Source organism: Mustelus asterias, chromosome 15 (genome assembly GCF_964213995.1).
Source record: "Mustelus asterias chromosome 15, sMusAst1.hap1.1, whole genome shotgun sequence".
In the NCBI taxonomy this organism is placed as follows: domain Eukaryota; kingdom Metazoa; phylum Chordata; class Chondrichthyes; order Carcharhiniformes; family Triakidae; genus Mustelus; species Mustelus asterias.
The window spans coordinates 90,178,096-90,199,413 of record NC_135815.1 but is presented as its reverse complement, the minus strand read 5'-3'; the positions used below and the strand labels follow the sequence as shown (position 1 = coordinate 90,199,413).

At 41.9% G+C, this 21,318-nt stretch overlaps 1 protein-coding gene across 1 annotated transcript in view; it reads right to left on the bottom strand.

Annotated features, from left to right (window-relative positions):
• The window catches only part of kiz (kizuna centrosomal protein), a 141,452-nt gene that overhangs the window by 1,412 nt on the left and 118,722 nt on the right, over positions 1–21,318 (bottom strand). The window contains exon 13 of the mRNA XM_078230606.1: positions 4,622–4,665. Coding sequence (XP_078086732.1) covers positions 4,622–4,665 — 44 coding nt within the window. The remainder of the gene's footprint in view (positions 1–4,621; positions 4,666–21,318) is intronic.

Below are 21,318 nucleotides of genomic sequence, written 5' to 3'. Positions count from 1 at the left end.
AGGCACCCTCTGCCAGTACTAACGCCATTCAATTTATTTATTTAGGATTGCGAAGTGTTGCCTTCTTCACGCGATTCAAAACTCAAGTTATGGCTTTGTGTTTTAATGATCAAGTATCAAATTAATTTTTGCATTAAATCTTAAATTCAAATGCAGATTTCATTTTCATAGGTTAGAATAGGTGGTCTCACAAACGTGCAACTAAAAATTTATGGCAGAAAAAAACTCAAACACAATACAGGGCCCAGGTAGCGAGGATAGGATATATCAGAATATATGCAGAATTAAACCAAAAACATACATAAATATCAGTAGAAGCAATTTCTCCTAATTGCTAAAAAAAGTGTATTAATAATCATCAGCCTGATGCATCTTTTCACAATTTTAAACATTATATTATCTTTTGGTCTACACTATTCTGATAAGTCCCAATTTTCCAAGTCATCTTATTTGTATTTGCTTGCACTAGTTGGCATCTTAGTGAGGTCGCATTGCATATTTTCTAAAGCATCAATATTTTTCCTATAGTGTGAAACCCTATCTTGCCAACAATGATATACCATTTTAGAATCATAGAATCCTACAGTGCAGAAGGAGGCCATTTGGCCAATCGAGTCTCCCACCTATCCCCTATGCATTTACCCTAGCTAGTCCCCCTGAAACAAAGGGGCAATTTTTTTTTAGCATGGTCAATCAACCTAACCCACACATCTTTGGAGAGTGGGAGGAAACCGGAGCACCCGGAGGAAACCCACACAGACACAAGGAGAATGTACAAATTCCACACAGACAGTGACCCAAACCGAGCATTGAACCCGGGTCCCTGGCGCTGTGAGGCAGCAATGCTAACCACTGTGCCACCCATTTTATAAACTAATATTTTTTTTAAATTGAGCAAGAGGTTCAGGAGCGAATTGCAGGCTGGAGTCTCATCACAAGGTTCAGATTTATATAATATTTATACAATAATTTATTGGGCAAAGGGTCACAATTGGAATTCAATCAATGGGCTTGAGTATTGATATGTAGGCTAACATGAGGAAGTTACAAGCTCAAATACATTTGATGCATTTGAGCAGTTTGCATGTAGAATAACAGAAGCCTGGGTGTGAGTTACAGGCTGGTAGATAATCAAAGCATTCAGGTAGTGTTTTAGTTCATTAGTTTATTTAGTTTATTTCTTTATTAGTCACAAGGAGTCTTACATTAACATTGGAATGAAGTTACTGTGAAAATCCCCTAGTGGATATATAAATTGACAGATACCTGAGAGTGAGTTACTCATCTCTGTACTGTCAGCAATATATAGCTTCACAATACAGGAAAAATATTGATGGTATAATGCAAATTCACGAAGGTGCTGACTGGTACAAGCAAATCCAAATAGGAAGATTCAGAAAATGGGTTTTTTTTCTTGTCAGAATAGTGCAGATTAAAGGAGAATATAATAAATATGAAAAGATGGAATTGGCTGAATAGAAACTAACTGCTCCCAGTAGTTGAGCAGTCAAGAACAAGGGGACATTGATACAAAATTAAATGTTTGAGATATAAAATAAAAGGCAGGAGAAACTTATTCACATGAAGAGATGTGAATTCACTTTCAAGGTTCGTGACTGAAAGATAAACTGGTGCAAAGCCTGCATTGGATAGGTGAGTTAAAGGAATTGAAGAGATATGGGAACAGAACAGGTAAATGTGATTAGAACTTTTGTTCATGTGGCAGGTAAACACCTACACATATTGATTGTTGTAACTTCTGTGTACAACTCACCCATGCTTTTGTTCTTCAGTATCACAATGGGCGGCACTGTAGCACAGTGGTTAGCACTGCTGCCTCACAGCACCAGAGACCCGGGTTCAATTCCCGCCTTGGGTCGCTGTCTGTGTGGAGTTTGCACATTCTCTTCGTGTCTGCGTGGGTTTCCTCTGGGTGCTCCGGTTTCCTCCCATAGTCCGAAAGACATGCTGATTAGGTGCATTGGCCATGCTAGATTCTCCCTCAGTGTACCCGTACAGGCGCCGGAATGTGGTGACTGTGGGATTTTCGCAGTAACTTCATTGCACTGTTAATGTAAGCCAACACTAACAACTAAACTTGAAACTATCTGGTTCCCTGGTCAGGCACGATGGTACTCGCATGCAAGTTAGGCTAGCCTCTAGATGGCGCCAACAACGTGCATAAACCCTACTGCACCACCTAAGACACCAGCACTCCCCGTGTCAGTCCTTCCAAGTAAAACTGACTGATTACTGCTAAATTGTGGATTTGCATCCAATGGGAACTCATTTTAGACCAACCAAACTCATTTCACTAGCAATTGTTGGAAGGATTTTTTTCTCTTTCTTTTTATCCCATCCGTCTGTGTTGGAGTCAAACCCAAGACCCAAAGATGGAAATGGAGAATGCTAATCCGCTGTGGTGTCCTGACAACCACCACCGTTCCCCTCGTCCCATCACACTCCCCACAACCCATCCACAGAACTCTCTACCACTCCTTGTAGATTTCAATTAATGTATTAAACAAAAAGAGAGCAAAGAACAGTACAGTACAGGAACAGGCCCTTCGGCCCTCCAAACCTGCGCCGATCAAGTTTACCTATCTGGACCAACTGCCTTTATCCCTCTAATCCCCGTTTGTTCATATGTCTATCAAGATAAGTCTTAAATGTGGCTAATGTAACTGCCTCAACCACCTCACTTGGCAGTGCATTCCAGGCCCCCACCACCCTCTATGTAAAAAGATTTCCCCCACACATCTTTCCCTGCTTTTCTTGAACTTGTGCCCCCTTATAATTATCATTTCTGCCCTGGGAAAAAGCTTCCAACTGTTCACCCTATCTATACTCCTCATAATTTTATAAACTTCTACCAGGTCGCCCCTCAGCCCCCATCTTTCCAGGGAGAACAATCCCAGTTTGTTCAATCTCTCCTCATAGCTAATACCAGGTAACATCCTGGTAAACCTTTTCTGCACTCTCTCCAAAGACTCCATGTCCTTCTGGTAGTGTGGTGATAAGAATTGGACACAGTATTCCAAATGTGGCCTAACCAACGTTTTATACAATTGTAACATAATTTGCCAACTTTTATACTCAATGCCCCGTCCGATGAAGGCAAGCATGCCAAATGCTTTCTTCACCACCTTTTGTACAAATGTTTTTCAAAAGAAGATGCAACAAAGACAAAGTGAGGGGAAACAACCAGAAATAAAACAGAAACCATTGAGGAAAATAATTAGACTATGGAAATATCTGTAATTGGCAATATCTTAAAAGAAAACTAGAACTATTTTTAAAAAATAGTTAATCATTTAAGAGTGGAAGTCAATTCATAGATGACAAATCCAGAGAAACTGCTGAATTGCTTTGAAATATTAGTGAGATCATTGAAGGATCCATTGGCAATGGCTTCAGAGAAAGTCCCAAAGCCCACCATGATGTTAAACTCACTGGCCTCGAGTCACTAGGAATATCCTTATAAGCTTTTTTTTGCCACTCTCCAATGCTCTGATACCTCACTTAGATTACTTTTAAATATTTCCACTTTTTCTTGTATTGGCCACTACAAATATACCCATGAGCCTTAGATTATTGAGTTACGAAGAGAAGCTCTAGGAAGTAAATCTATATATTTTTAAGTTGCTCCACTGATGGCTTATTTGCTGAACACAGTACACGACCCTGCGTAGAACTAACCAGGAGTCAGAATCAATCTCTGCTCTCTGAGCAGCAGGAGGGGCAATATGATTGGCCTTAGAAACACTGGCACCGACAGACAAAAACGAAAGCAACTATTTACCTTCACTCTTGATTGTTATCTAATAGATAATATAGTTGGATTTTCCATTAGGTTAGGGGTGGATTTGATTGTAACGACCCCAGTGGTTGAATAACTCGCTATCACTCAGTCACCAAGTTCGCACAAGAAGAACTGCCACTTCAGCAAGAAACTCGGGGGCAGCCAGTGTCACTGAAACCAACCCATTAAGCAGTGTCAGGAAAGAAGAAAGCTAGGAAAAAACTGATTGTAATCTGAGGCCAGAATTCTACCACCCCGCCCGCCATGGGAATCGGAGCGGGTGCGGGGCGGACCATGGAAAGGTCCATTGACCTCGGGTGGGATATTACCATTTTGGGATGAGTGAGGCCGTAAAATCCCACCCTAAGTCTTTTAAGTAATCATTACCATTGATATGGAGAAATAGAAAATAAACAGGAACTTGAGAATTCTTTCCAAGATGAAAAAGCTACAAGTTAAACTCAGCCCGAGGAATAACATCTTTGGGTTGATAGTTGATTAGCAGAATAAAATGCAATGTTATGCAGCAGATAGTGTGTGCAGGGAAAGGAGCAGACAACTAATCTGACTGGGTTCTGGTGCAACTCTATTACAGTAAGAAGTCTCACAACACCAGGTTAAAGTCCAACAGGTTTATTTGGTAGCACAAATAAACCAAATAAACCTGTTGGACTTTAACCTGGTGTTGTGAGACTTCTTACTGTGTTTACCCCAGTCCAACGCCGGCATCTCCACATCATGGCAACTCAGAGGATGAGCAGAAAGTGGTTGACGGCCCTTTCTGATTTTCCTGGCTTCTGTCTTCATTCTCAGGCTTACCTTTTGACTTTATGGGATTAATCCTCTCTTTCTTGTTTCTGTGCCTGTTAAAATTAAATAAGGCAGAATTTAATGTTAAAAGCAAAGATCGCTTATTCACCAACACTCTCTATGCCTGCAAGCCACAAACTGACTTACGACCAATGATGATTTTTCAGGTGCATCCCACCTAAGAAACCAGGATGGCAGGAGGAAAAAGCAAATTTGAGTGCCAAAGGAGCCACTGGCTGTAAATTCTGAGCTGGAGTTTTGTGAAAACGAGTTTAACACCAAAATAAGCATTTTTAATAATGGTGAGTATCAATCTTCCCGATTTCAAGAACACTTAAAAAATATATATACACAATCATTTAATATTTTATTCGGTGTACAGTCAGTTTCTTTGCAAATTAAGCTTAAGAAAACAGTCACAATTTGAAGAGCATTCCCTAACTGGTGCAATCTATGCCTGGAGACTTATCCAATTGTGTTTAGAGCCTGATTCAAGTGAATTGAAACTTGAACCAGTGTTTTTAAAACACAGACATACATGTTTTAGGACACAACTTGTTCCGCAATCTTTTTAACTAATGTGGTCAAATCCTGCATTGTTAATGATTGGTGCTGCTTATTTTTTTAAAGTAAAGTCAACAGCAATTTATAAATATAAATAAATGTATCATGATAAAATGAAAACGTGTTTCAAAATGATTTTTGATATGAAGCTGTAGTTCAAATTTTGAATATACACATCCACAATCGACTGAGGGCGGATATAAATTTGTGCTGTTCATTTCTCAGTAACTCTCTCATTCACAAAACACAAATCATCATTGACCTATGGTGTATGTTTCAACGATGGTTTCTTGTGTCTTACAGTTCAATAAGGCCAATTAATTCTTTATGTACCAAAGCAGCAAAACTACATCATCACAAATATTTTCTGAATAAACTTCTCCCTCAGTGTTACCCGAACAGGTATCGGAGTGTGGCGACTAGGGGATTTTCACAGTAACTTCATTGCAGTGTGAATATAAACCTAATTGTGACTAATAAATAAACTTTTAAACTTTAACTTTAAAAGACAGGCTTTGTAAAGCTTCTTAAAAAAACTTAATTAATTTTTAAAAATGTTATTGAGGCGGCAAACTCACGTTTATATTGCCTTGTATATAAAGTGCACAGTTGTGCTGACTTTTATAGTGATTTATGAAATTAAAATTGCTTTGAAGCATTTTGAATTTCCTCAGCAGCCAGACAATGAAATACAATGACATAATCCTCCCAAATCTTGGGTTTACATGTGGGTGGGAGATTAAAAACATTTTCTGAAATGTGTTATTTTCCTCGATTAGAAAGTAGAATTTGTTTTCAAGAACCTTTGCACACAGACAAAAAGCCATGAAGCACAACTGACTTCTAATAATTCTCAAGGATTTTCAAAGGCCTCCCATTTACAGAAGTGTTTCTCAGAGTTAGGCTGCTGGGTTCCCATAGTATCAGCGATATAACTATGTAAATGCCTGCCCCCGAAGAAGCTTTGATCTGGCTTGATGCATATGCAGGCTTCATTCAGCACGACTGACAAATGACCAATTGTCTGTCTACAGCATCACTAGCCTTCTGAAATTGTCAAACAGATAGAAAATGTTTTGATCTTTTGTGGGCTGCAGATGCAATGTTTAGCTGCTGAAGTGTCAACTGTATTAGACCAACATTTATTTAGATCATATACCTGGTTCAGGTACCAGAAAGGCAGAGAGCGGTAACGACTAACTGATTATTTTCAACAAAAAGTTGTGACATGGAGAAACTATTACCCTCTCATTTTATTTAAAATCATTTGCAGACCAGCGCCGTAATCTTGCTGCCGTTCACATTGTTGGGATCTTACGGTCCTGCTGACAGCGCACCCCCACCGCAGTTTTCGTGGCAGCAAGGGATGCGTTCAATGAAAATCCCCATTGACAATGGCGGGACCATAAGATCTGGCCACCGGTGAGCACCGTCTCCCGCCACCGGTGAGCACCGTATCCTGCCGCCGTGAAACACGCCATGGAAGGGGAGAAAAATCCCACCCCAGGACTTTGATGGATGCTTTCAGGATAATAACTTTCTTTTACAAAGTGCCTTTGATGTAGTAAAATGTCCAAGGTGCTTCACAGGAACATTATCAAACAAAATTTTGACGCCAAGCTACAACAGGGAAAATTAGGACAGATGGCCAAAGGTTGCGGTCAAAGAAGTGGGCTTAAAAAAAAGGGGGCGAATGGAGTAGAGGATGAGCACTCTGGCAAAGAAATTCCAGAACTTAGGGCTGAGCCAGCTGAAGGCACACTCACTAATAGAGGAGTGGTCAAACTTGGTGATGCACGAGGCCAAGATTGGAGGAATGCAGAGATCCACATTACAGAGAGTGGTCCTGGTTGCATTTCTTTTTGTGCCAACCAAATAAACTAATCAAACAAACTCAGAGACAAAATAAGAAGGGCAGCCCCCAAAACGAAGGGAACCGCCTGAGCCAAAAAACAAAGCGGAAAGGAAACTTAAAACATCAAACCAAAATGTGATTAAAGGGGTAAATAATACACCCCAGCCCCTGCGGGGTCCAATGGGCATGGAAGGCCTCAATGGCACTCATGGAGTCCACATGCTCCCACTCCAGAGATACCCGGCTGCGAATGTAGCCACGGTAGAGGGGCAAATAGTCAGGTCGGACGACCCCCTCAGTCCCCTGCTGCCTGGACCTGTCTATGGCAAGCTTGGCCAGGTCCAAGAGCAAGCTGACAAGAAGGTCCTCCTCCTTCCCCATGCCTCCAGCCCACCAGGTGTCCCTAAATCTTGAGCGTGGGACTGAAAACAGAACATTGCATTTGACATGAAATCATTCTGCTGGCCGTTAATGCCTTGTAAAAAATAAATACCGTGGCCCAGCATTTGTAGTCAGCAGCAAAGGCACAACACTTTCCATTCACAACATTGATAACTGCCCATAGAGCTTGTGTGGGCCTTTGAGCAGAAACTTGTTGTCACCAGGCATCTTGATCAGGTATGTCATCTTCTACAGGGAATCTGTGACATGTGTGAGCAGGACAAGCAGCAGCAAGGTTCTTCACCCAATCATACGAAAGAATTCTCAAACTCAGAGACTAAATCAGGAAGTATAAATTAGACTTAAGTCATGTAGAGAAAGCGAAATAAAGATAGGGATAGCTTCAACTCCAACCAGAGAGAACCGAACCATCTCCACTTGACATTTATCAGCATTGCTATCACTGAATTTCCTGGAGATTACCAAACTTCACCAGGCCAGCAATTTAAAAACTGGGCTATAAGAGCAGTTCTGAGGCTAGGAATTGTGTGGTTACCCATTTCCTGACTCCCCTGACACCTGACAAGGTGCAAGTCAGAGTGTGGTAGAAAACTTTCCACTTGCCTGGATGAGTGCAACTCCAATAACACTCAAAAATCTCCACACCACCTGGGGCAAAGCCGTTCGCTTTATCAGCACTCTACCCAGCATCTTCAACATTCACTCCCTCCACCATTAGTACACAGTGGTAGCAGTGTGTACAAGGTGCACTTACACTCACCAACCATCTCACCATTCTTCAATGGTCATTGGGTCAAAGACCTGGATTGATTAATGGATCACACAACAAGGTTAAGTTTGAAAACTTTTACTGAACAAACAACAACATTGGCTTACCACAATTTACTCAGCAATTTATACTTTAAGCTACAAAGAAAATCATCCATGCAAGTTTTTGCACAATCAGAAATTCGCCACCATGATCCGCCACTTTTAAAAATTTTGTTTCTTGAGTGGCTACTTTATTCTTCCGGAACCAGTTCAAAGCTTATTTCGGTTCCCAAGGCCTGTCCCCTTTTTCCATTCCTTGTCGGATATTTTTCTAATCCCTGAACTGACTTTCAGTATGAGGATTAAATTGGATTTTCTTCTCACTAGTCCAAGCTAGGTGAACCTTCCAATCTCATTTAAATCCTCGAAATCTCAATCTCAGCATGAGCTTCTACCTGCGTTCTACATGTTGAACAATAGGATCAACATTTTCCCTGCAGACCTCTACTTACTACTCTTCCTCTCTCAGATTCTTACCGACTCATTGGATTGTGAGGTTGAGTGATACCATACAGAACCTGTAACCCAATATGATGGCTCGCTATGGACTCTTCCCTTCCCAAAGCCCATTTCCACGGCAAGGTGAATGACATGGTCTTGGATCCAGGTAGAAATGACCTATCCTCTGGACTCCCAACTCCATTCTAGCTTGGAATTAACTAGACAGCTTAGAGTATAACTGTTCATAAAACTTGACGTTCCTATCACCTCCTTGTGAGACTTGGAGACTAACTGTCTAACCACAGGCAGCACCGATATACTTGCCATTGTCAACAAGTGTGAACACCTTGCACTTTCTGAGCAATCCCTTGGTTTGGGTCCCCCTTGTCCCCATAGCAACCAAGCCACCTAGGCTTGTCGTCAGGCAGAATGCCAAGCAGGTCACATGACTCCATTCACCGCTCAATTTTTCCTGAGAGAGACAGTCCCCCCAAAAAACCATAAATTTTATATTTGTAACACATTGCACAGATGATGCTTCTTGATGTTCAGTGCAAGTGATATTATGAATATCAAAATAAATTTGTCTCAATCCTTAAAAACAATTGCCCTCAGAAAAAGGGCAATCAGGCCCGTGCACCCAATGTATTTGTACGCAAGTAGCTGTAACATAACTGTACAATTTTTCTAAAAAATATATCCAATTTTAAGATGAAAACAAATATTTTGACATACACAACTGCTGTAGATATTCGCAGAATGATTAGAGATGCAAGAAAACCATTTGTTTTTATGTATATGGTAATCACTACTTAGCAATCTTAGTAATCAGTGCTTAAAGTACGAGGATTTTTATAGTGTGTTAATTACCCCATACAATTTAAACTAATTGATTATATTAAACAGGTAATCCAAAATTCATTATGTTCCTTGAACATTTTTCAAGCTTTAATGCTTGAACATGAGAAACTGTGATGATTAATTGGGATTATGAAGGTTTACAGTTTTCCAAACTACCCTTTAATATTTAAAAAAAGCTACAAAAATCATTTAACATTTTCAGAATTTAATTTGTTCTGCAGTCACCAGTCAGTCCCTTAAACCGAAAAAAAATTACCCCTTTGCACAATATGCACTTCAATTCCAATAAATACACTTTCGACTGAATTCTGAATTGAATCTCCCATTCTATTATTTCAATTGAATTGTAGAGAATTCTACATTGAGAAGTATTCATGCATAGTTGTCTTCACTAATTTAAGAATAAAATTGCATTTGACAAAGACAAACACTGAAGCGTTAACAATATTGTTGTTTCATATTTAACAAGTAGCTCTTGAATTTGGAAATTACAACAAAAATCCTTTGCCAACATTTAAAATTAGTCACATACCGAATCTGTCAAGTACAAAGTTTCATAAAAGGATGCAAGAATATAAGAAGCAGGAGGGCTATTCTGCCCCTCAAGCCTGCTTCGCTAATCAATAAGATCCAATTTGGCCTTAACTCCACTTTCCTCCCCGACTATCCTCGACTACCTTGTCAATCAAAAATCTGTCTAATTTAGCCTTGAATACTTTCAATGACCCAGCCTTCATTGAATGCTGTCAAAGAGAATTCCAAACACTAACTAGCCTCCTTATCTCTGTCTTAAATGGGAGACCTCTTATTTTGAAATTGTCCCCCTCAGTTCTAGATTTTCCCATGAATAGAAACGCCCTTTCAGCATCTACTCTGTCAAGTCCTCTCAGAATCTTACATGTTTCAATAAGATTACCTCTCATTCTAAACTCCAATGAGTGTAGGCGTATGCAACGCAAACAACAGTATTTACAAAATTGTGCCAAAAAGGAAAATGAAAACCTATCAACATTCAACCTGGCAATCCATCAATAGATAGCAGGACCCAAATTAATCTTTTGTACATCTATGATATTATGTGCAACATTAATTTCGACCCTCCTCACAATCGCTCTACAAGTCATTCCATACCAGTCTCTATCCTGAGATCGCGACTTGTGATTTTCGCCACCCCTCGCTGACATTGACTGTGTTGGGGTTGGGGGGAGAGGTGACGACTCCGATGGGGTAGGGGGGGATAGTGTTGTTGAATACCAACTCCAATTGGGGGTGGCGGGGAGAAGGGAGTGCCACTCTAGCGCATTTGGATTTGCTCCTCTAAATCTATACACTTCTGGGAAGTGGCCTTTCCCACTTCAAAAGCATTCTGTGTTACTCCTAGGCTGCTTAAATCTTTGGTCTTTAGTGATTCTTCCTGCTTCTGTATTCAAATTTATTTAATTTTGTTTGAACAAAATTTACCAGTACTCAGCTGAGTGTAGTCCTATGCAAAAACAACTGGCGGAATCTTCCCAAAACAATTATAAATGTCGTAAAAGTCTGAAAACGGGAGTGTTCCATACCGGTCTTTCAGCACTGCAATCTTCCAGCACCCTCAGTTTTTCTAACAGTTGGGAGCTTTGCTCTGGCAGTGGGAGGGGGGAGCATAAGTACACCGTGGAAGCTGGCTACAGAATGCTCGGGGGCCACTGTGCAGGATGGCCCGATCCCCTAGTGCACTGGGAGACCTCCTCCCACCCCTCACCCCATGGACATCAGACCATCCACCTCATCATCAGCAGCATTGCTACCCCTCATAACAACATGGGTCACCAGTATCAGAGCTTTCGGATCTTCCTGATGAGTCCCCTGGCAGACCCCCCCCCCCACATTGTCCCTCCAGTCATGATCCCCACACTCTGCATGACTGCCCACCACACCCCACCCACTCCCCCCACCCCTCCAGTATGTGGAATGGTTGGAGTATTTTTTCAGGGCTAATGGAATAGACGGGAGGATAAGAAGAAAACTTACTGCATATGGGACCCAGACGTATAACTTGATCCAAAGTGTAACGTCTCCAGATGCTCCCAATACAAAGGTATTGGCAGAGCTCATTGAGCTAGCAAAGGGGCATTACCATCCTGAAGCCTCGGTAACACTGCAAAGATGTAAGAGGGCCTTAGGTGAGACCACTGCAGCCTTTGTTGCAAGGCTAAAGTAGATTGCAGAACATTGCGACTTTGGGTCAGCTTTAAATGACATGTTAAGAGATCGATTGGTATGTGGTGTAAATAATGCAGCTATACAAAGGAAACAATTGGCTGAGTTGACTTTTAAGGTGATAGAAATGGAGACAGTGATAGAGACAGGGAGCACTGAGAAGAGCGCTGAGGAGTTACAAACCGAGCAAAGCATCAAGGTCTGCCAGTTAGGGCAAGAAACCACGAGTAGTAATAGTGCCAGAAGTGAGGGTGCAGGATCAAGCTCCAAGATGAGAGTTGAATGCAGAAGCGGGAAGAATCACTAAATACCGAAGATTTAAGCAACATAGGAGTAACAGGGTATTTTTAATGTGGGAAAAGCCACTTCCCAGAAGTGCATAGATTTTGAGAAGCAGAGTACGACAGGTATGGAAAAATAAATCATTTAAGGCCCAAATATAAAAGCAAGCAGGGCCAGCCCAGTACAAGCAGAATAAATAATCCAGCCACAATGCCTAGTAGGGAGAATTGTCCAGGAGGGGATCGAAAGATTATGTCATTAAACAATGTGGAAGTGGGCAAGGTAGCCCCCATCACAGTAATGTTGATAGTGAATGGTTGACCACAGAAGATGGAGGTAGACACTGGGTATCTGCTACTGTTGTGAGCGTGCAAACCTATCGGTATGACCCCTTGTGAATTACAGACAGCAGTCTGCACAGCTCTTGTTGATGGTGGTGTTGGGTCGAGGATCGAGTTTCATGGGTCCAGGAGATTAAGTTGAACTGGCTGGCGATCATTAAGATAAAAGAAGGGGCCCTGCCAAAAGTCATTAATAAATACTGAGAGGTGCTCCAGGAGGAACTGGGAAAGATCAAAGGATTGCAAACAAACAATCCATGTGGATCCAGAAGCCGAGATTTTTTAGGGCAAGATCTGTGCCCTACGTGTTAGTAGAGAAGGTAGAGACAGGGCTAAAATGACCAGAAGACTTGGGCATCATCAGGCCTGTACAATTTGCAGAGTGGCCAGCATCCATTGTGCCAGTTGTAAACCCCACAACACCATCCGTATCTGCGGGGATCATAAGCTGATGGTAAAACAGGCTGCAAATATGGATAGATACTCCCATCCCCAAAATAGAGGATCTATATGCGAAGTTGGTTGGGGGTCTGACATACACCAAATTGGACATGAGCCATGCTTATCTATAGTTGGAACTAGACAACGCACCAAGAGTCACCATAAATACACATAAAGGGCTTTATCAATATACATGTCTACCATTTGGGGTTTCATTGGCTTGCACCATCTTTTAGAGATCTATGGAGAGTCTGCTGCAGGGTTTGCCCAGAATTGTCACTTATTTGGATGACGTTCCACGAACAGGGTCCACTGAGGAGGAACATTTGGCAAATTTGGATGAAGTTTTAAGGAGATTCTAGATAGCAGGAGTGCGCCTAAAAAGAGAAAAGTGCACCTTCCAAGCAAATGAGGTGGGTTATCTTGGTTTTCAGGTCGGTGCTTAGTGGACCTTGCAGGTGGAAGTCTCTTCTGGAGTACTCAGCTCAAGTGGAGCAATTTTTGAAGGACATCAGAAGATTTGACATGATGTGCCAGGGAGAAGTTAGCCTGCTGGAAGCTGGGAGTGCCATGAGATTTAATCTTGTATGGCTACCCACCCAGCAGATGTATGGGGTAAAGTAAAAAAATGTGTTGAATGGCATATTTCAATTACGTTAATTAGTAAATGCAGAAATACCTTTTCTTTAAGTTGGTGTGTTAGTTGCTTGTTCAGTGGTGTTTGATTTTAGTTTGTTTATTACAGTGAAAGTCGTAACACATGAATTTTTGTCTCTTGGTTATTCTGTTACTGAGAAAGTCATCCCCTCTTGAAAAAGTTTTCAATCTCTACGTGGATTAGAAACATTCGGCCCATCGATCCTGCTCCATCACTCAACATGACCTTGGCTGATCCTCCTACTCCAGCACTCTCCCCATCACTGGCTGGCCAGCATTTATTGCCCATCCCTAGTTGCCCTTGGAGGGCAGTTGAGAGTCAACCACATTGCTGTGGCTCTGGAGTCACATGTAGACCAGACAGGGTAAGGACAGCAGATTTCCTTCCCTAAAGGACATTTTTCCGACAATCAACAATTTTTTCATTGTCATCAGTAGATCTTTTCTTCATTGAATTCAAATTCCACCATCGGATTCGAACATGGGTCCCCAGAACATTAGCTGGGTTTCTGGATTAATAGTCTAGCCATAATACCACAAGGCCATTGTCTCACGATTGTAACAATGGTGAAATTTGTTTGGCTGTTTTATGATGGAAGTTTCTGTAATTAAAAGTATGCTGATACGGATGAAAAAAAGCTAGACTCCAATAATAAGACTGTTATAGAATGAGAAATTGGTTGAACAATGAAGCAGTACAAAAACAACAATAATACAGGCAGTGTAATCCTTTTATAGCGTACATGTCGTAAATATATTTCTGTTTTATATTTTGCAGGACTATTCCTAAATTTTCACTAACCTTTCCCAGAATCTTGCACTGTTTACATCCCACACCCACAATACTTTTCCATAAGGTTTGAATTTATATATTTTCTTTGTTCAATATCTCTTTTTTTTAAAGTAAAGTTTATTTATTTGTTACAAGTAAGGCTTATATTAACACTACAATGAAGTTACTGTGAAATTCCCCTAGTGGCCACAGTCCGGCGCCTGTTCGGGTCAGTGCACCTAACCAGCACGTCTTTCATGATGTGGGAGGAAACCGGAACACCCAGAGGAAACCCATGCAGACACGGGGAGAACGTGCAGACTCCACACAGACCGTGACCCAAGGCAGGAATCGAACCCAGGTCCCTGGCGCTGTGAGGCAGCAGTGCTAACCACTATGCCACCGTGTTGCCCCCATCTTCGACATTTCCAACTCACACTTTATCACACTTATTTATGTAAGAATTATCATTGCACACATTTCACACTTATTATTGTTTAGTTATTAATTATTTGTTTCTTCACTGCAGAAACAGGAAGACCAAGATTTCTAGTGGGATATGACGCTATTCCAGCCTTCCCCTCAAGTATGAAACTGGCTCATAGTTAGTATATAAGAAACTAATGTGTCTCAATTTGTAGGGGAGGCTGGGCCTGTCACACCTATCAGTAGCATTAACTGAATAAGCATAAATAGATAAAGGGGAACCAGTAGATGTTATATACTTGGATTTCCAAAAAGGATTTGATATAGTACTGCACAAAAGGCTACTTTACGGAAGAATCATAGAAACCCTACAGTGCAGAAGGAGGCCATTCAGGACATTGAGTCTGCACTGACAACATTCCTACCTAGGCCCTATCCCCATAACCCCACATATTTACTCTGCTAATCTAGGATTAAAGGCAAAGTAAATAGGAATAAGGAACCTTGGTTCTCAAGGGAGATTGCAACTCTGATTAAGAGGAAGAGAGAGTTGTATGAAATGTACAGGCAGCAAGGAACACATCAGATGCTCGAGGAGTATAAAAAGTGCAAGAAGCTACTTAAGAGGGAAATCAGGAGGGCTAAAAGAAGACATGAGGTTGCTTTGGCAGACAGAGTGAAGGAAAATCCAAAGAACTTCTATAGGTATGTTAGGAGCAAAAGGATAGTGAGGGATAAAATTGGTCCTCTTGAAGACCAGAGTGGTAGACTGTGTATGGAACCAAAAGAGATGGGGGAGATACTAAATGGTTTTTTTGCATCTGTATTTACTGAGGAAACGGGCATGGAGTCTACGGAAATAGGGCAAACAGGTAGTGAGGTCATGGAACCTTTACAGATTAAAGGGGAGGAGGTGCTTGCTGTCTTGAGGCAAATCAGAGTGGATAAATCCCCAGGATCAGACAAGGTATTCCCACGGACCTTGAGGGAAGCTAGTGTTGAACTTGCAGGGGCCCTGGCAGACATATTTAAAATGTCAGTATTCATGGGGGAGGTGCCGGATGATTGGAGGGTGGCTCATGTTGTTCCGTTGTTTAAAAAAGGTTCCAAAAGAAATCCGGGAAATTATAGGCCAGTAAGTTTGACGTCGGTGGTGGGCAAGTTATTGGAAGGTGTGATAAGGGAGCTGCCGGATAAAGTGGTAAATGCGGGGTCACTTTTAACATTTAAGAAAAACTTGGACGGGTTCATGGATGAGAAGGGTGTGGAGGGATATGGTCCAAGTGCAGGTCAGTGGGACGAGGCAAAAAATGGTTCGGCACAGACAAGAAGGGCCAAAAGGCCTGTTTCTGAGCTGTAATTTTCTATGGTTCTATGGGATAGGATCCACAAATATTTGGATAGACAGGGACTTATTAGGGAGAGTCAACTTTGTGCGTGGTAGGTCATGTTTGACCAATCTATTAGAGTTTCTGTTCACCATTCTGTTCACAAACAGGGCAGTGTCTTTGTGTCTGTGTGTCTTTGTGAGTTTGTGTCTTTATATGCCCTGTTTGTGAACAGAATTCCCACTCACCTGAAGAAGGGGCTTGGAGCTCCGAAAGCTTGTGTGGCTTTTGCTACCAAATAAACCTGTTGGACTTTAACCTGGTGTTGTTAAACTTCTTACTGTGTTTACCCCAGTCCAACGCCGGCATCTCCACATCAAGGTTATATAAGGCATTGGTGATGCCGAATTTGGAGTATTGTGTACAGTTTTGGTCACCTAGTTACAGGAAGGATGTAAATAAGGTTGAAAGAGTGCAGAGAAGGTTCACAAGGATGTTGCCGGGACTTGAGAAGCTGAGTTACAGAGAGAGATTGAATAGGTTGGGACTTTATTTCCTGCAGCGTAGAAGATTGAGGGGAGATTTGATAGAGGTGTATAAGATTTTGATGAGTATAGATAGAGTGAATGCAAGCAGGCTTTTTCCGCTGAGGCTAGGGGAGAAAAAAACCAGAGGGCATGGGTTAAGGGTGAAAGGAGAAAAGTTTAAAGGGAATATTAGGGGGGGCTTCTTCATGCAGAGAGTGGTGGGAGTGTGGAATGAGCTGCCAGATAAAGTGGTAAATGCTTTTAACATTTAACATTTAAGAAAAACTTGGACGGGTTCATGGATGAGAGGGGTGTGGAGGGATATGGTCCAAGTGCAGGTCAGTGGGACTAGGCAAAAAATGGGTGGGCACAGACAAGAAGGGCCAAAAGGTCTGTTTCTGAGCTATAATTTTCTATAGTTCTATGGTTCTAATCCCTCTAACGTACGCATCCTGGGACACTAAACGGCAACTTAGCATGGCCAATGCACCTAACTCGCACATCTTTGGACTGTGGGTGGAAACCGGAGCACCCGGAGGAAACCTACGCAGACACGGGGAGAACATGCAAACTCCACACAGACTTAATAAGATGAGCCCAAGGTGTTGGGAGTGATATATTGGCATGGATAGGAGTTTGGCTAACTGATTGAAGATAGAGAGTTGGGATTTTCAACCTGTAACTAGTGCAGTGCCAAAGGTGTCCGTACTGGGGCCACAATTTTTTACAAAATATCTTGATGACTGGGATGAGGGAAGTGAATGTACTATTGCCAAGTTTGCAAATGACACAAAAATAGGTGGGAAGGCAAATGTTGAGGATGACGCAAAGAGTCTACAGAGGGATATGGACAGGTTAGGTGCAGGGGCAAAAACGTGGATGTAATGTAGGAAGGTGTGAAGTTCTGCACTTTGATAAGACATTGGTAGATTATTAATCCAGTAACATGACTCACTAGATGCATAAAAAATACAGGCTTTCCACATCTGATCATCCATGTCTTAACTACCTTCTGTCTCCAGAGTTTTAGCTGGAAGTTAAGAGGGATAGGGGTGAAATATTTTTAAACAGCAGCTAACAAAAAAACTAAAATATAATATACGGTTCATGAGATTAATACTAAATGCTACATATTCTTGAAATGCATTTGATTTATTGTCACATGTAGTATACAGTGAAAAGTATTGTTTCTTATGCGCTATACAGACTAAGCACACCGTTCATAGAGAAGGAAAGGAGAGGGTGCAGAGGGTGTTACAGCTAGGGTGTAGATAAAGATTAACTTAGTGCGAGGTAGGTCCATTCAAAAGTCTGATGGCAGCAGGGAAGAAGCTGTTCTTCAGTCAGTTGGTATGTGACCTCAGACTTTTGTATCTTTTTCCCGATGGAAGAAGGTAGGAGTAATAGGAAAGCATAAGATAATGCTGGGAATAATTTTATTTTAATCCATGGGGAAAAAGGTACAATCATATTTCTATGATTTTGCACTTTGTTTGAATGTATTCTAAAACAAGTATGCCTGCAATCTAGCCGAGTACAGAAGCAGCAGTATTTAGAATAAGAGTGACCTCCACTGGCTGCAAGTTCTTACTGCTACACTGTACTCCAATACTACACACCTGCTCCATCCAGTCACATGGAGTTTACTTTCTGCTTATGCATAGCTTTGTTTTGCCCAGATCAATGCAGAGTCTTACAGGGCCCCTTTGTGAAATAAAAATGCCTTAACTCTTAAGGTTTTATAAAGTCAAGGATAGATGTCAAACAATTTGGAAAATATTCACATTAATATAAATCAGCAAAAAAAAAGCCTGTTTTAGATGCCTTTGGTAAAATGGAACAATGACTCTCAATAAAGAGGAAGCAGTGGCATGCACCTCTGAACAAAAGGGAGTAAGTGGTCTTTACATGGAGTGCAGCTGGTTATTAAGACTCACTCCTTCGTACATTATGTCTTTCATCCCCACTCAACCACAAAATGATTTTGCTTTAGAAACTACGATAGCTGCAAAAGATTTACAATGAATGAATCCTTAATAATAAAGTGTTGCGATCTATCTCCTTCCCCATGATTTATAATACAATAAACATCAAATTCTATTAACACTTAGGCAGTAAGATGCTTTGGTTAAGAAACTGGAGTATGAAAGAACTCAATTTTCCCCCTAGTTTCAGTATCATAATAATGAAATGAGCACATATAAATGTGCTAAGAGTATCTATTTACCTCTTTTCGAGGTTGCATTTATTAATCTGTAAAGTTTATTAAGAAGGGTCATTGCTATGCAAAGCAGAGCCTAGTGTCTTACTTTCTCTTTTCAACCAAGTGCTGTGTCTAGCCAATAGAACAGGCTCCCTAGTTCTCATTATGCATTCATAACATGCTACATTTGCACAATGTATCACTCAAAGGCTTCTGAATAGAAGGCCTTAATACTCATGTAAACAACTGCAAACCAATTACTTAATGAATCAGGCCCACACATAATGAGGTGCCACACAAAGAGCTATAAATGCATTTTTGCACCAAAGCCTCTGCTTTAAACCAAAATCCCTCAGCTGTACTTTGGGCTTAACTGACATTTCATTATTGTTTCCCGAGCTTCAGAAGATACTCTTTTCTGGGAGGGGTCTGAGTGGAACGGGAATCTGGCTGGGTCAGCCCATTGATTCACAAATAAGCTCACTAACAAGAGTAAGGCACATTGGCGGGGGGAGGGCCAGTGTATCACTGGCGGACACCACCCTTATGTTTACGTTCAAGTGCTAAGCTTCAAGACTACTTGTGGAACCACTAAAGCACAAGAAGTGACTGCATTAAGTGGAATCTTCATCTGCTAGTACCCGGGATATGTCCCCATTTGCCAATCATGAAAAGGAAGTAAGCACCTGCCCTTTCGCCGAATCCTGATTGTTAATCTCCTCCCTTGAAGATGAGCGTCAAGTGCTCAGCACCATGTACTGCTACTCCATCTGTTAAAAGGTCTGCTACTCTTCCAAAATCACTAAGGGGTGACCACAGCCAGCTGACTTTAAACTTAAAGACACTAAGGAAATATGGTTTCGGAAACCATTTGGAGAATCTGACTTAAAGAACTGAAAATTGCATCCTTACCCAAAATAATGGACAGGCCTTGTAATAATCTTGCCTGTTATTCTGTCATCAGGGCGGTACGGTGGCACAGTGGTTAGCACTGCTGCCTCACAGTGCCAGGGTCCCAGGTTCAATTCCGGCCTCGGGTCACTGTCTGTGTGGAGTTTGTACATTTTCCCCATGTTTGAGTGGGTTTCCTCCAGGTGCTCTGGTTTCTTCCCACAGTTCAAAGACGTGCGGGTTAGGTTGATTGACCATGCTGAATTAACACCAGTGTCAGGAGGATTAGCATGGGGTTACAGGAATAGGGTCTGGATGGGATTGTGGTTGGTGCAGACTCGATGGGCCGAATGGCCTCTTTCTGAACTGTAGCAATTCTATGATTCAATCACTTGTTTATTTACAGCGGTAGTCGAGTGCCAGTCAACAGCTACAGCGTGTCGATAAGATCCGTGTTTATCGACTGCCAGCCTATGTGGTGCCAGCTGGTTTTAAACACCTGCTGCTCCTTCCCTACTGGGCATGCCTTCACTGGCACAGGTTCCCTACTTCAGAGATAGTCCAGATTTCTTTTTGATGATCTTGTCCAGTTTTTGGATCTTGTACAACATGGGTCCTGTTTTCCCTGTTATAATCCTGAAGGCTGAGGCTGTCCCCACAGTTCCTCACATGGACTGGGTCGCTGGTTTTAAATGTCCTGACTCTTTTCGCAGAATCGTGGTTTTTCTTCTGGGTCCCCTGTTGGGATTCCACCCTCCCCATTTGGGGAAAGTGAGTTTAATCTTGTCTGAAGCCTTCACCCCATTAATGATTCCACTGAGGCAAGGGATCAACCTACACTCAAATAAAAATTACGCCAGTTTGGTCTCTATGGACGCTGAGGGTTGCTTCTTCATGCTGAGCTTAAATGTCTACGTCATTCATTCAGCCAACCTATTCGATGACAGGTGATAGGGTGCTGTCCTAATGTGTTTGACTCCATTGGAGCGTATGAAGATCTGAAACTTGGTGCTAGTAAAAGCAGTGCCATTGCCAGAGACCAGGACTTCAGGTGTCCCGTGCGTGCAGAAACTTAGTTGTAGTTTCTTGATGGTAGCATGGGAAGTGGTGAAGCTCATCCAATGTATTTCCAAATGGTAGAATGCACGTCGACCATAATCAGGAACACATAGCCCAAAAAAGCCACAGCAGAAAATCTACATGCATTCAAGGGCCTACACCAGACCACTCCCATGGGTGTAGGAAGGCTAAGTGACGGAGTTTTTGATTTTCCTGGCACGACCCACGCTGTCGAACCAAGTCAGTAATGTCTGCGTCAAGGTTGGGCCACCTTGATCTGTGTCAAGGTTGGGCCACCTTAGCTGCTGACGATGCCTCCCCTTATGGGTTTGGGTGGTACTGGCACATCGCTGGAGGGATGGGACACTGAAGCCTATTGCGTATGCAATAGGATTTGATTTGAGATCCCAGGGTGGCTGTGGTGTAATTCCTTAAGTATCGGATGTCACCCCGGGCGAGGGACAACTGTATGGGAACCCCAGAGGATTATGCCATCCTCAACACCAAGTTCATCTTTCTTTGATTAATAGTGTTTCAATTCATCAGAGGGCTGTCCTCTGAATCCCGCACACAAAATTATGTTTTTAAATTTTGACAGGATTGGGTCCTTTTGTGTCCAGTCTTTGATTTGCTTCACAGACACC